Below are 16,209 nucleotides of genomic sequence, written 5' to 3'. Positions count from 1 at the left end.
AGTATCTTTATTGACAAAATAAGTTGAATAAATATGTTGTCTTATCACTCATTTTTTTCCCCTTGTGCAGGAGCACATGCCCACTTTTCTGTTCAACGGTTATGAAGATCTGGATACCTTTAAGCTTTTAGAAGAAGAAGATTTGGATGAACTGAACATCCGAGATCCTGAGCACAGAGCTGTTCTCCTCACAGCAGTGGAACTTCTTCAGGAATATGATAGTACGTGGGATGTTTGAGGTTTTCTGTTTTACTAGAGCTCTGCCAAGAGCCTTGTGAACCCCTTAAACCAGAAAACTTGTTCCAGGATTTTGATCTTTTTTTTTCCTAATATAGTTATTTCCAGGGCAATCCTGTGTAATGCTAGATTTTTGAGAGATGACGTTAAGACTTCTTTTGTTCTGCTGGAATTACTCTGTTCACATAAGCCTTCCCACCCAATTTATTTAATTAATATCAAGTGTGAAACACGTAACAATTTAGAATACTGATGTTTAGGAATAAATCCTGAGATTACCTACTTAAAGTAGGAGGGTGAGACATAGAGAATAGGAAAAAAGAAATTTCCAGATTAGAGGGAAGAGATTAAGATTATCAAGAGTTCAAAAAGTCAAAGCCCAGATGGCTGTGGAGAAAGTGTAATGTGAATTAACTTCATCTGCACATGGTTTTGGTTCTTGGACTGTTAATTGCAGGACTGTAAAGGTAACTTCAGGTTGTGTACATGACAACACAGCAATTTTCAAAGGGAGCAGATATATCAGTCAAGTGCAAAGAGTGAAATACAGTGACCTACCTATCTATGTACAGCAGTGCAGTTTTGCTCACTGAACCATGTGGTCTTGGGCAAGTGGTTGCAAAGACAAGGAAAAGTGGAATAGGCCATGGCAGTCAAATGCAAGGGTGTCTTTGTTGCACAGGCATAAGCAGAGCCTAGCTGCAGCAACATAAGGCAGTAGTGAATTTGCCCTTCCTCCCCAAGTGTCAATAGAAGCTTGGTATCCACCAAGCAGAGTCAGTGGAATGGATTGTGAGAGGGCATTCTCAGCTGCTTCTGTGCAAATTCCTATGTTTTAGCTTAAACTTCCATAGCAGCTATTTAAACAGCTGTTATTAACTGGGAAATGCTTAATTCAATTACAGCAATATGTGTGGTGAATAGCTTTAGACAGTGCTGTGTGGCCTGTGTAGTTTTCTTGTTCATTTCCCAAAGAGGCATCCACTCTTTCCTTGCCCTTCTCTAGCTACTAATAAAGTTGCAGTTACTGAATTTGTTTCTTTTCACTTATATCGGAGTAGCTTTTTGTCACCTAAGATGAGCTTCTTTTCATTATTTGAAGACCTATTTAGAATGCTAAACTTCCCTGAAGTAATATTTTTTTTCAGGACCCTTCAATTTTGGTTTGCAAACTTGAAGATTTGGTGGTTGGAAACTACAAATTCCAGCTCCAAGTCAGGATGATGAGGAGAAAGAGAAATGGAGACTCGACACATGGAATCTGGGAGGGGCAGCAGCACATAGTTCTACCCCATAATTACCTGTCATGTGCTGAGAGTAGGAATTGGAGTAGCCATTTCTGACATTTCATTGCAGAAATGAGGGAAAATTACCACAGCATAAACTGTATTCTTGTATCATGACACTGGTTTTCTGTATCTTCTGATCCAGATTTAGCTTCTTTACAAAATATGATTCCTGACAAAAATTCTGGGTAAATTCCTGGAGTCCAGTGTATGCAAGCTGGATGGACCACACTTGAGTGTTGGCTTTTTACATAGACCAAGGAAGGAAGGAAGGAATTGGCACCATTAGTCTTCTTCATGTTCCTTCATCCTTTCTTAGGGGACAGTATCTAATGTGCCAGACTCAGTCCCAATCCTTCCTCCGGGTCTTCTGGAAGGTAATTCAGAGTTAGGAATTTTTTTTTTTTTTTTTTTTCACTTGACTTGGTTCTTTTCAGCTCTTTTGTTCTGCTTTGGGTGTTGTTCTGCTTTTTTAAGTCTTAGAAAGAACTTTGACACAATCATTTTAAATAAATTTCTGTGGTAAGAAGTTGGCCCCAAGGCAGCTGAGGAGCACAGGAATTCCATTCTGCTTTCATTGTGTACCATGCTGTTCCCTCTTGCTGAGGCCGTTGTTGATAATTTACCAAAGAGGATGAATGTTTCCAACATTTGTGATGGTTTTTCCTAATGCTCACTCTTTTCTGATACAAGTAATACAATAGGAAAGATCATAGAATCATTTAGGTTGCTAAAGATCTTTAGATACACCAAGTCCAATCGAGTCCACCACTAAACCTGTCCCTAAGAGCCACATCTACATGTCTTTGAAATATCCCCAGTGATGGTGACTGAATCACTGCCCTGGGCAACCTGCTCCAGTACCTGATCACCTTTTCAGTGAAGAAATTTGTCTTATTTCACAAACTAAGCGTCCCCTGTCACAACTTGAGGCCTTTTCCTTTAGTTCCATTGTTTGTTGCTTGGCAGAAGAGGCTGACCCCCACCTAGCTACAACAGTGCAATTCTAGAGGGCATTTAGGTCTCCCCTGAGCCTCCTTTTCTGCAGGCTCAACACCCTCAGCTCCCTCAACCACTCCTCATAAGGCTTGTGCTCCAGACCCTTCACCAGCTGTGTTGCCCTTCTCTGAACACACAAAATAAAGGTGTTTGAAATGGAAGGTTGAGAAGTTCAGCTGCATTTTCTGTTTGCCTGTTTTTCACTATATTCTCACATCCTCTAGGTAACAGCGACCAGTCAGGATCTCAGGAGAAACTTCTCATTGAAGGCCAAGGCCTAAGCGGATGCTCTCCTCGGGATTCTGGCTGCTACGAAAGCAGTGAAAACCTGGAAAATGGTAATGGTGACAGCAATGAGCCTTATAGTTCCTGCAATCTTTTCTTTTCAGAAGATATCTTCATATACTTTTGCTCCTTTCCCTAGCTAACACTTCCTGCTTGACTTTGTCCATTGCTCTACCTCTTCCCCTCTTGGCTTGAGCCATTGGTTTCCACTGCTACTGTTGCTAATTTATTTATTTATTTGCATTAGTAGGAGATAAGTCCCAATTCACAGTCTTTGTTTTGTGTCTCTAAAGCAACAGTCTTTCTCACTGCCATTCCCCTGCCTTCTCTACTCGCAATCATATTCTCACGCCACCGTGCCTCATGAGGCTTGCGTTGGTTGCACACTGATGGCCCAAGTCTGAGACCACCAATGGAGAAGTCTCACAGCTTTACTGAGATTAGGAGGCTTTCTTTTGAACCCATGCAAAATCTGTTAAGAAAAAATGTTCTTTATTTTAGGCCATATTTTTCTGTTTGCCTTGGGTTGCATGTTGCATTTTCCTCTGATCAGAACCCAGCTGCAGAGATTTATGACTTTTTAGTGTATGAACTCTAGAAAGTTAAATTATTGACAAGTTGGCAAGGAAATAAAATATGAAAAAAATGCTAATGATAGCATTGTCTATCAGTTCCCATTGCCTTATCCTGCATCAGTGAAAAGTGGTGGACTGAAAAATTACCAAGACAGATGACGTTAATAGAGATTGCTGTCTTTGATCTGAAGAAACAGTTTATTGTGCTCATTGAGCATGTTATACTTCAGGGATGGTCTAAACTTGTCATTAGGGATGAAATATTAAAAGAGTTGAAATGGGTTTGAGTTGGGCATTTTCACTCCAAGCATTTGAGCCATGTCTTGGCCCCAGACTGCCTGGATTCATTGCTAAGATTCACCATAAATCAGACACCAAGAACAGTATAAATAGATTTTGTACACCCCTTATAGGGGCCATTTTTCCAGTTTAAAATAAGAGCTAAGAATCTTACTCTTAGCATGTACATTTTCTGTTAGTCTGCCCCTAAAAAATAACCATTCATTGAAGAAAATTGCAATCTGCTTTGAAGCTGAATGCCTGAAATTGACAGTATACTAAATCTCTGAAATTGGGGAGGCTTTTTTCTTGAATAGGAATCCACATCCACTAGACATGCTGGAATAGAATCATAGCTAAACATATGGCATATGTGACAATTTTCTTCTCTTTTTATCTCTAAGTACAATCATAATGGTAGCTGTAACACTGAAGTTAAAGTGCTGCCTGTACATTTTCCTTATTTTAACAATATAATAAAATCTTTAGAAAGCAATTGGCATTGCATGTCTGGTTGGATACTTACGTTTAAACTAATATTTCTGTCTGAGTTTTTCAGAATGTGAATGCTGATGATTTTTATATTGTTTTTTATGTATGACTTGCTGCATTTCTGCATCATTTTTGCTCACAAATGCATTTACTGCTTGTTTTGAAAACCACTGTGAAAAGAACATTTGATTCATTCAGAGATTTTGTCAAGGCTATTTAATCTGAAAAGTATCCCACCTCCTTTGCAAAGTTCATGGTCCATAGTTGTTTATATGCATATTTTTTTTCAAAGTACAGTATGCTCTCATTTAGGATAGTCACTTGTCTGGTATAAATATCATAACATGCAGATCTGCTCTTCATAAAGGGCAAGTGCATTCTGGGAAGAAACCAGTCTTCAGATTTTCTTGGGAATGGTTATACATAATATTTTTATGACGAGTACAGTGTCCAGTTTGGGGCTGATATTGGATCCTTTGGCATAAGATTTCAGAGCTGCTCTTACATTTTGGCTAGAAAATAGTTTGCTATGTACTATAGCAGGGTATTTTTTGTAAGTACTTTTCTGGGTCCCACTGCAGTAATCCTTGGATATTCTCTTAGGTATCTACAGTGTACTTACAGCAGCATTGTGGTTTTATTTCAATTCACAGAGAGCAAGGAGCATGTAGTCTATGACCTGTCCAGTGTTAGACAGAAAAAACCTCAGAGCAGGACGTAACCATGCATGATTAGTCAATTAGTCCATGTAGAAACAGGGCAGAGAGAGCAAGCTGTCCCTTAGACTTGTGACAATAGTGCAGTTATTGGGCTTGTTTTGCATGCAGGTGTCAACAGACTGAGGTGCATTTGGAAACCATATCAGAAATCTGGTTCTCACAGGACTGGCCAAAAGCAGATAGCTACAGAATGGTATAAGAACAGAGCATGCATATCTGATGCTTCCCAGGACAGTCTTGGGGAATGACTTATTTATGGACTTTAGAATCTGGGTGCTGTTTCCTTGCATTCATCAATGTTCTTGAAACTTGTTATGAATGTCCCTGGTCTTCCAGGGATGTAGAACCTCCATACCCAACAGTATCTGCATATAGACCTCTGTCATACTCCCTCCCAAGTCATCTCTTTGCTAGTCTAAGAAGGCCTATTAATTATTCCCTATAGGTCATTCCCATCACTGTTCATGCTTGGCTTCTTTGAACCTTTACTTGTTATATTGTGTAGCTTTTTCAACAGGATGTGAAGAGATAGGAATTGCACATGCAATGTGCGGTCTTGAATGAGCAGACAAACCAGGCCTTTATCAGGTTGAGATTAGGGTGTTCTCTGATTTGTTCAGAAACTGATGCCCAGATTCCCATAGTACTGGGCAGGCAACCTAAGCACTTCAGCATTCAGTCCTGATCAGTCAGAAAAGGAAGCAAAAGAACAGGTGGCCACATTGCCTAATGTAATGTGCAATTCTACTAGTTTGTATTCAATAAAAAAAGCAATGAGGCCAGTATATTGTGCCATCATCTTTGTTGTGTCAACAGAGCAGTTTGAAATGCACCCAAAATACAGCCACAGAAAGCAAGACCAAAATGAAGTTAATAAAATCTGAGATTTGGACACTGCATTCTGTGTCTGGTTTTGCATACTTAAATTTCTGAGGACCATCTTCCATAAGGAAAAAATACTGTGAGAAAGGCTGAAAATTTTTTGCTGTAGCTATGGTACCTCCAGAAAGATTCCCCAAGACAGTCCCCTCTCTTCTGAGGCAGATGATGGCAAGGAAAGGAAAAGTTGCTTCCCTGTACGGTAATAGCAAGAAGTATCCTAAGAGGTGAACAGATCTTTGTTAAGCAAGAATTGCACCGTAACATCCAACAGAAGAATTGCAGTATTGCCTGTAGCTTGAGCTTAACCTGGAAATAATATAGCTTTGCATTCATTTTGTGCAAAGACCACCTTTGTAGTCTTATTTTTTGCCCACACATCTGTGTCATTCTGCACACATTTGAGTCAGATATGCCTCTTTGGTTAACAGCCCTATGAAAGGCATTAGTCTGCATAACTATAACAGGGGCTCAAAAGACTTATTACCAAAATACCAAATTATCAGAAATCACATGAGTTATTATCAAAAATCCTAACAATAAAAATGTGATTTAAACTTTACTAGCTATACACTTTAACCCTTTCAGGTTGTTTTACTTTTTTTTTTTCCTAAAGGTAAGGAATGTTGCATTTGTGGACATTATTTCTATAACACTCCACTTCGTGAAAACAACTTCAAAATACATTTAAAAAGCTGTTTTCAGGAAATCTTACCTTCCTGTTTTAGTGTCTCAGAAGCATAATGAAATTATACCTGACAGTCAGAAGGGGCAAAGGAATAGATGAAAAAAGAGGAATAAATGATAGCTCCCCTCCTGATAGTGCTCTTCACTTAAATCACATTAGAAGAAATTACATTCTCAGTGACTGTCCTTTGTACAAAGCAATAGCATTGAGCCCAGCACTATCTTTTAAACCATTTTGAAGCTTCAAGATTACACATTTGGTTATATATGTTACAGACAAAATAATTTCCTCCCATTCTCACCTCATTTGTATATGTATGCCTAATAGGGTGGAACGAACTAAAGATTTTATTTTACTTTCACAAAATTTCTCTTACCTTTTTTTTAAATTCATTTTCCTGTTCCTCTTTTTTTTTTTTTTTCCATTCCCAGGCTACTGGCTTTACACAGACATATCCTATTTCTAAAGAAATTAAGTGCTGCTTACTATATAACCTTATGGCTTCAGTAAGAGCTTATATTGCAGAGCAGTAGGGTTTTTCACAACTTTTCTTCTAATGCTGAGATTCCTGAGTGGGCTTTCCTAAAATCAGTGGAACTCCTGATCCAAATATCAGATTGGAAAGAAGGCACATGGATTCTGTAGCATGAGCTGTGACAGCAAGTCCCAGACAATAAGGTGAATTACTGCACAAGTCAGGCATGTGCTAGCAAATATAAATAATAGAAAGAGAACACTCCTTTCCATGCTCATTAAATATTGCCATTAGCGCCTGGAGGCACTAAAAATGAATGTAACATTTCTTTCACATCTTTCTAATGTGATTGCAAGTTATTTTCAGAAGGCAGTGGCCTAGCTCCAGGAAGGGTGCAGACAGAGAGGTTCTTTCTGCTACTTTTCTGAGTTACCTGAACTCAAGGTAGCACCAACGGAGACAACTTCAGTGTAGGATGTGTCTCTGTAAGCATTTTGGGGAAATGGTGATATTTCGCTTCAGCTGAAGTGTGAACAGTACAGATTCTGAGAAAGGAGTTGCTGTGTGCTCACATTCATCCTCATGGGCTCACCCTGATTTTAACTTTCTTTGATGGGACTGTTTTCCTTATATCTCCTTGAGAGTAACCTCCATTATCTTTGCTAGTTTTCTGGATACTCTGGTTTTCAAACTCCTTAAGCAGAGTAAGAGGCAAGGGAAAGCAAGGTATTTATTGTTTTAGGTTAAACAGGTGCTTTCATATGCAAGGTGAACAGTGCATATTATTTAAAAGCCAAGCACTGAATTTCTAGCAGGATAAAGCTCTGAAGGCAAACAGTACAAGAAGAAAGCATCTATTGCTTAAAAGTACGCACTATGACTTGAGACTAACACTAACATTAGTCACACTTGAAACTCCTTTTTGAAGCACTTATCTCATAAGATTATTTTTCTGTAAAACTCTGCTGTTGCTGCAAGTAGCTTTCCAAAGGGGCTGATGCAAAACCAGTCTTCATGCACTTTCTTGCTCTCTATTTTTCCACTGCGAATACTTTGCTGCTCATTTAAAAGAAGTAGTAACTCTATTGGCATATAATTAAAAAATTCATAAATAGGGTGTTTTTTAAAATCCTATGCAAACCAGCAAACTATTAAGATGAACATTATTATTTATATACTAAGATTAGAGACAAAGAAAAAAATGTACGTCTTTTGAGGTGTTTCAGGGCGACCTGTCAAACCACTTCATTCAATGAGTATAAAGTATCAGTTCTAACTGTAGGATTCAGTACTTCTACACTGAGCAAGGTTTATGTGAGCAAAACCTCAAATCTTTGCCAATTGGAGAGTAGGAAGGATATTAAGTATTTTGGATGTATTCTGCTTAACAGATAAATGTTAGGAAAAAAGCTGAAGTACAAATCAAATCTTTATGTTTGAAATGGCATTGAGTTCTTCTACACTTAGAATTAACAAAAAAGGAATAAATCATTTTGTTTCAGAAGCGTTTGACAGGGATCTTTTATTATGCTGCAGATTTTATTTTTAATGGTGGGTTTATTTGTTCCTAGGTAAAACTCGAAGGACCTGTCTTCCGCCCTCTAAATCAGCAATTGAGCATAGCTTTAGAGATTTCAGCAGAAACCAGCTATCAAATTATCCCACTCTTCCACTGACCAAGTCAATAGAAACTCTGCAGCCAGGGGAAAAAGAAAGCCGGCTGGGTTGTGCACATCGTGCTCTGAAGAGTTCTGTCAAGCCTCCGGCCGTCACGGCTCTGAAGAAGAACCGCAGAAGTTTACCAGTTGCTGTGTGTCGAAGCTATGAAACTCTGGATGGCCCCCAGGGTGTAGATACATGGCCAAGATCTCACTCACTGGATGATCTCCAGGGAGAACCCAATACCAACTTACAGGATGCTAACAAGAAAGTAGGTTCTTTTCCTCAGGATTCACTGGATATAGCTAAAAAGGCAACTAGCTCTGCCTTGCTGCCTCAGTCTCATGGAGGCAGCTGTAAGGTAGATGATGTCATGGCTAAGCAGGGCAAAGGAGCTGCTAATTCTCAGAAGGGAAGAGCTAAGGAATTGAGCTGCTCTGTAATGGAGACTGCAGGTGGAAAGCCTGCTCCGTTCCCCCTAAAAAACTGTGAAGCTCAGCCTGCCTTAGTGATGCATCATGCAACAAGGACACCTCTGGAAATACAGAGTAAAGGATTTCATGACCTTGCACGGGCTGATTATGCTCCAGTCCTCAAGGGAGGTCTAGAAGCTGAGCACAAAAGCACAAATGAGGCAAGAATGCAACCAAAAAATCCTTCTCAGCCACCGCCTGTCCCTGCCAAAAAATGCCGAGAACGCCTTTCTAATGGATTATATCATCCTCCCACGACCACAAGTGGAAACCACTCAAGTTTAGAAGCACCATGTTTGCCAGTAAAAAAGACCAGCTCATCCAGTCCCATTGATTGTCATGGAGTACCTGTCCATAGGACATCTTCTGAACAGGAGCCCAGTAGCCCTCCTAGCCCGCTGCCGCCGTGGCTGTCGGAGCTCCCAGAGACTGCTAGTGTTCAGCAGCATGTGGTAAAGCTTGGTCCTGCATCAGCAAGGAAAGTCTCTTGCAGCAGAGGGATGGATCTGGAAATGGTGATAGAAAACAAGCTGCAATCTGAAGACATTGATCTTACTGAAGAGCCGTACTCAGACAAGGTAAGTGGTAATCACTGCAGTGGTTTTATTCCACTAGCATTCCAAGGGATAGTCTTTCATTCATTGTATCTGTCATTTTTTGTGTGTAACTGGCCAAGATAAACCAACAGTCATTGGGACATTAGACATTCTATAGCTCTTGTTTGTCTTTGCTATCAGACTTTATGACTAAAGTAGTTCTTGTGTTGTAGGGGACTCAGAAACCCCAGACTTATTCTGAACCTTTATCTTTTCAGACCACTGGTGCCTTGGTGGCACTGGACATGGGAATGTGCTGAATGTGTGAATCTTTCTCTACTAATGTGGGGGAATAGAGCTGAAAAAGGAAGTAATGATTAGATTTTCTGTTTCCAAGAAACTCTGAATTGATAGCATCAATTAGTACATCTTTTTATAGTGGGGGGAAGGAAGGAGCCTTTTAGGGATTGCTTTTTTAGTTTTCCTGGAACCTTGAGGAAAGCTCCTTCTTGCTTCCATCCTTGCTCTCTTTCTGCTTCTTTGGTTGGTCTGTACAGCTACACTTCTTTAATCAGTCCTCTTTCCTTTGTGTATGGCTGGGAACATTCAGCATGGTCGCTGTGGCATTCCTGAGGCTTTGGTACAAAGGTACTCTGAAGACTTAGAGCAAGCTGAAAAGGATGTGGCTACAAACATGGACCAAATCCGGGTAAAGCAGCTGAGGAAACAGCATCGCATGGCAGTGAGTATTTCCATAACACAGATTTTCTTCTTTCTGAGCGGGCTTTTAAAAGGACTGGCTGGTAGTAAAGGGAGATATTGAGAAGTCCTGGTACAGAAGTACTTCTTATGTTCATCCAGCAGGTACAAGATAGGTAGAAGTATTGCAGGGGCAGGAGGTACCTCCCTCGGTCCCAAAGGAGGACAGTCAGTAGTTGAAAGGAAAATGGATAGCCTTCTCTTGACCAAATAATGATCTTAAAAGTCTAAGCAGATTGCAAGCAGTGGTAAAAGAGACTTGCTCACTAAGAATGGCATATATTAAATGCTTCTGTATTAAAATTTGAAAGGTTTTACACTCCTTTTTCATTTCTTAAACTATACTAGTGTCCACTTCTCCTTAGCAAAAGCAGAAGGGAGAAACCATCAAAAACTTTAATAGCTTCTTCTGAGAGAACTTGGTCTGTCTGAGGAGGTAATAGGCAAAATTGGTATTCTCTTGCCTTACTGAGAAATTAAATGGATCACTCTGAAAAGTCTTATTACTGGGTATTCTTTACTGATCTCAGAATAATTCAGAATGGTACATGGAAGTCAGCCAAGCAGCTGGATACTGCCACTGTGTCTGTATTGCCAAAATTGTTGTCAGTGCTTCTGGCCAAGGGATCTGAGCCTTTCAGTCCACACCACTCTCATACTGACAAATGTGACATGAGAGAAGTTAGAATATCTGCTATGAAATTCTACCAGTTTGAAAAAGAAGGCAAACAAAAAAAAAAAAAAGACTTGTTGTAAAACTAGCAGATGTGTTTAACATTAAGGGTTCTCTGTTCTTTTTTTCACTCCCCAGATTCCAAGTGGAGGACTCACAGAAATTTGCCGTAAACCTGTATCCCCAGGACTCATCACCTCTGTGTCTGACTGGCTGATTTCCATTGGTCTGCCTATGTATTCCAGCCTGCTCACAGAAGCAGGATTCAACACACTGAGCAAAGTGCCTTCTCTGTCACAAACTTGCCTTCAAAAAGCTGGCATCACAGAGGAAAGGCACATAAGCAAGCTCCTGGCAGCAGCAAGACTCTTCAAACCTCTTGATCCAGAGGCAATTTAACATGCTCCATAGTGTGACATTGCCTGGTCGAGAATCCACTGCTTCTTCCTGCACCAGTACCACTCTAATCACTTCACATAGCTAAAAGGATCAAGAAAGTGGCTCCCCAGGACAGGCAGATATCTTCTTCAAAGGATATGAAAGTATTTGGCCACTGAAGGAGAAGAGAGGCAACCACCAGGTAACATAGATGTGGTACTTCCCTCCCCCCTCACTCCCATCTAAAGTATTCCTATTTCATAAACTGCACAGGGTTGGCCTGAGAATCAGACAGCTTCACAGAATTAAGGGACCCTTGCACATTTTCCTCAAGTTTGTGATAGTGATACTAGTAACAGGTCTTTTGTACATCTAGGTTCCAGGTACCTGAAATCAGTTCTAAAGACCAGGTACAAACCAAGGTGCAAATTCCAGTAGAAGCTCTTTGGCAAATGTCTTTTGTTTATTTCAGCAGTCTAGAGCTAAACACAAAGCCCTCCCAGTCATCTTTGCTGTTGCTTGGTGTAGGTCCCAGTTGCTACGAAGCCTTTAGCTAGGCTGAAGTTGATGGACTGAAATTAGTTTTCAGTGTGGTCCATCTCTGTCACTTCACTGCAACTAACCCACAGAGAGTCAGAAAGCTTCTTTTTATTTGTACAGAGCTGAGGTCATTTTTATAACTGCTTTCTAGCAATCAGCTTTTTATTTGCCTTAAAATAAGCTTTTAAGCAGTTACCTAGTGTTCACTTTACCTGTTTTCACATTTCCCAAGCCTTGTTTCAACCTGTCACACTTAAGTTGCATTTAGGGTGATTTCCAGCTGAAGTAGCTTCTATAAAATGCCTCATCATAACATCTCCTGTGTTGTAGAGGTGCTTTTACAAATGCAGGGATATGCTAGGTTTTGGTTGTCAGGTTAACTCCTTTTTCACTACAGTTTGCATTTACTGTTGTTACTAAACTGTTCCAAGATATACTGCCTTGTATATATGTAACTGCTTTTCATTTTAATCATAATCTGTGTACTGTGTTATATTGTCAATCATTATGCTACAGCTTTGACTTGGTATCCTGACCATATTGATTCCAAACAGTGGGTTTCTGCAAATGAAAATTCACTTGCATTGAAAAAGCAAATTGTGTCCCATAGAAATCATTAGACCCAGTAATTCCATTGCATGGACAAGAAAATTCCTAGATAGTCTCATGAATAACACTGTGATTTTTAGAACACACCACTGCATTACTATTACCTCTTACTGGAAAGAGCATTGTTCTGGCAAATGTGATGAACCATTTTTCATGATGCAATGATATTTTTCTGCCTAGCTCCATGTGAAACATTCCAGTCGCATATGTGACTAAATGACAGATTTTATTTTTCTATATTGGGTACATGTTTTGTATACCAAATGAATAGCACATAACCAGCTTTTTATTTGGGGTCTATATATGGTGTGTCCTTCAGCTTCTTGTTGTAGTGCAGATGCTCCATGGAAGACACAGCAAGCTTAGTGTGGCCAGTAAAGGGAGATAGAATAGAAACCTGGGCACAGACCGGGATGTGTGGCTGTTTCCACTATCGGTTCTGACATCAATTTACTGTATAAAACCAGACAAGGCACTTCACTATTTGGTGCCCCAATTATCCCAGTCTCATACTGAACTAATGACTTCTGATAGAATGCTGTCAGATTGATGAATGAAAGATTGTGGTTACTCCATGATTCCTTACTATATCTGGCCCTTTCCCAGTTCATGTTTTAAGTGGATGAGTATGCATTTTACTGCAGATGATAACTAATTTGCCTTCTGGTAGAATTGATAGCTATTGGGTTTACTTCCCAAATTTTGTACTTCACTAGTGTCTATTGACACCATTATATGAAGGCAACTAAGTTACTGATGAAACTTGAAATTGTTCTCAAGCAAAGCTCTTTAATATTCTCCTTGGTGTCTGATAAGCAGCATGTTCTGATATGACAGAATCAGGAGAGATAGAGCAGACATGTTTTGTACAGCTGGTGAAAATCTGTGCAGCCTCGCCTCAAGTCCCATGTGCAGTTTTGGGCACCAGAATATAAAAATTACATTAAGCTATTGGGGAGCATCCAAAGGAGGGCCATGAGGATGGTGAAGGGTCTGGAGGGGAAGCTTTGTGAGGAGCAGCTGAGTCTGTTCAGCCTGGAGGAAACTGAGGGGAGACCTCATTGCACATCCTCATGAGAGGAAGCAGAGGGGCAGGTACTGATCACTCTGGTAACCAAGGGAACAGCCTCAAGCTGAGTCAGGGGAGGTTTAGGTTGGCTATCAGGAAAAGGTTCTTCATCCAGAGGATGGTTGGGCACTGGAACAGGTTCCCCAGGGAAATGGTCACTGCTCCAAGCCTGTCTGAGTTCAAAAGATATTTGGACAATGCTCTCAGGGACATGGTGTGACTCTTGGAGATGGTGCTGTGCAGGACCAGGAGTTGGACTTGATGGGTTCCCTTTTGTAGCTCAGTATAATCTAAGAGTCTAAAAAATAAAATAATTTTTTTTTAATTAAGTTTTTTTAATAATTATTATTTTTCTCTTGTTCCTCTCTGAGGCTTACATGGTGACTATCAGTAAGCAGGAGATGGAAAGAGTATTGAGACTTCCTGGGATTGCTAGCAGGGATCAGAACAGAGTAGAAGTAAGTGGACAGCAGTTATATTGCAGCGAGGGAAAAGTCCAAGCTGACTATAGCAATAAAAAAGGAAATAAATTTCCTTGTGTTGCAGGGAAGATAAGTCGTATAATAAAGCTCTCCCATATTAATCACTTCCCCCTCTCTTACTAATAGAAAGAGAATTATGGGAATAAGCTGAACCTGTTTGCCAAACTCTCTTTGTAAATCCATTCTTTTTAAATGATTATGTGACCCAGGGAAACCAAATCACACCCATCAGGACTGGAGTGAGCAGTTTGAGATTTATGAGTTTTAATATTTGTTTTCTTTTCTTTTATAAACTGTGCTTTGTAGTCTTACTTGAATTGCAATTTTAGTTTCTATTCTAATCAAAAAAAGCCTTAAGCTTCTCAGTGTTTGAGCTTCCCTGCTGTGGTTTCAGTGACCTGCGGCATTCCCCAAGCAGGTGAGGTGGCGCATTGCGAGAGCCATAACCTCTTGCATCTTCTTGCAACCGTCAGTGCTCTAAGCAAAAGTTCACTCATTAACTCTTGGAAAGCACAGAAGAAACCTGCTGCTGGAATCTTCATCTGCTCTGCTCATGCTCACCATGTTAAGTATCTATCCATTGTATCTTAGTAACTCAAACAGCTATTTAACAATAGAATCAGCAAGCCCAAAATATTACCAAATGCAGTCATAATCATATGCTTTGATCAATAACCTGCTGTTGCTACCCAGGTGGCAATTCCCTGTGCTCTTCTATGAGCCTGGTTGTGGATGCAGACTGGGAGCATGATCAGAAGCATTAAACGTTGCATTATTCAAACAGGCCATCATGTCTAAGAGCAGCAATAGTGGTCGATTCACCAAGTCACAGCTGTGCAGTTGTACTGTATTATTTTTAGAATAAATAATACTTTCAGTCCAAGATACTTTTAGCATTAATTGACACCCTTTGGGGAATCAAAACTGTCAAGCAAGTTATGTAACAACTAACAAAGTTGCACTTTCTGTATATGAAATCAATATTTAAATAACTTATTTTTCTCCATTTGCTGTTCTTAAATGATGTAAGTAGCTGTAATATACCAGTACTCAATATGTCCTGCAGTTTGCTTCAACCCAAGAAAGCTGTGTATTGTAAAGAAAAAAAAAAAAAACAAAACAAAATATGAATGTGTAAAGATTATTGTGCTGTTTCATTTAGCAAAAAAATGGTTGACAAAAGGGTTTTCCTGTGTATCAAAACTTGTCTATAATTATATGTCATACTGTTCATAGATAAAAAGTAAATAAATTTCCATGGTCTCTCTCTCTCTCTTTTTTTTTCTTTTTTTTTTTTCTTTTTTTTTGGTTGTTGTTTTTAATTGTCGTAGCAGATCTCTATGTAGTGTGTACATAGTGATGTCTAGTGATGTAATTTTTTTGTTTATTTTTTTGGCCCTCGCCCTGTAGCTTACCAAGCCTCTAGTTCCTCTCCTTTAACCATGCTCAACGCATTTACAGCAGGAGGAAAAGGTTTAAAAAAATGTAAAATATTAAAAGCCTTGATAATTCAAGACTAGAAGCAGCTGTTAAATTATATGATGTGAAATCAGCACAGTCCAAACTTTGTCTTTTTATATCCTGTGAATGTCCAGCTGCTGGGCTCAGTGAGATATGTGTGAGAGGCCTCCCAGGTCTCCCCTTGGGAGCTTTACCACTTTGCAGTGGAATAATTAATAATTGCTGAACCCAGAGGAAGCGCCCATGAGTACCATGCTGTGGAGTTGTAGTTACAACTCTTGCCTGCAAGAAGGGATTTCAAACCTGGTTTGCAAATGCAGCTCTGCTTCGTTTGGCTGGTGAGGTGCTGTAACTCCTGAGCAATCAGGTAATGTCTCCAGTCTGGAATATGATGCCAATGCCCAGCGCTCGGGGCAGAGGAGCCTTGGGACATGACTCTTGGCATTTCCTTCCAGCTCACTTGAGTAACTTCTTGCTGACTATTTTGCATTTGTTGGTCTGGTTAAATTTGCTGTGTAATTAATGGGTGTGCTTAGCCGACTAACAGCGTGCTGCCAGCTCCTCTTGGCAACAGCTCGAAGTTAATCCTTTGTGGGTTTAGCCCCAAGCAACGAGGGGGGGCTGTGTCTGCACGAGCTGTCGTTAACCGGAAGCTG

General features: G+C 40.0%; 1 protein-coding gene across 8 annotated transcripts in view; it reads left to right on the top strand.

Annotated features, from left to right (window-relative positions):
• LOC132324997 (SAM and SH3 domain-containing protein 1-like) overlaps positions 1-15,359 on the top strand; it is a 529,996-nt gene extending 514,637 nt beyond the window's left edge. For all 8 annotated transcript variants that reach the window (XM_059841716.1, XM_059841714.1, XM_059841718.1 and 5 more), the window contains 5 exons: positions 71-221; positions 2,747-2,860; positions 8,486-9,624; positions 10,193-10,324; positions 11,153-15,359. In XM_059841716.1, the coding sequence (XP_059697699.1) occupies positions 71-221; positions 2,747-2,860; positions 8,486-9,624; positions 10,193-10,324; positions 11,153-11,413 (1,797 nt within the window). In that variant the 3' untranslated portion in view covers positions 11,414-15,359. The remainder of the gene's footprint in view (positions 1-70; positions 222-2,746; positions 2,861-8,485; positions 9,625-10,192; positions 10,325-11,152) is intronic.
• The last annotated feature ends 850 nt before the right edge of the window (positions 15,360-16,209 follow it).

The sequence above is a fragment of the Haemorhous mexicanus genome, chromosome 3 (genome assembly GCF_027477595.1).
Source record: "Haemorhous mexicanus isolate bHaeMex1 chromosome 3, bHaeMex1.pri, whole genome shotgun sequence".
Classification (NCBI taxonomy): domain Eukaryota; kingdom Metazoa; phylum Chordata; class Aves; order Passeriformes; family Fringillidae; genus Haemorhous; species Haemorhous mexicanus.
Note: the sequence above shows the minus strand (reverse complement) of the source record. Positions and strands in the feature narration are given on the sequence as shown.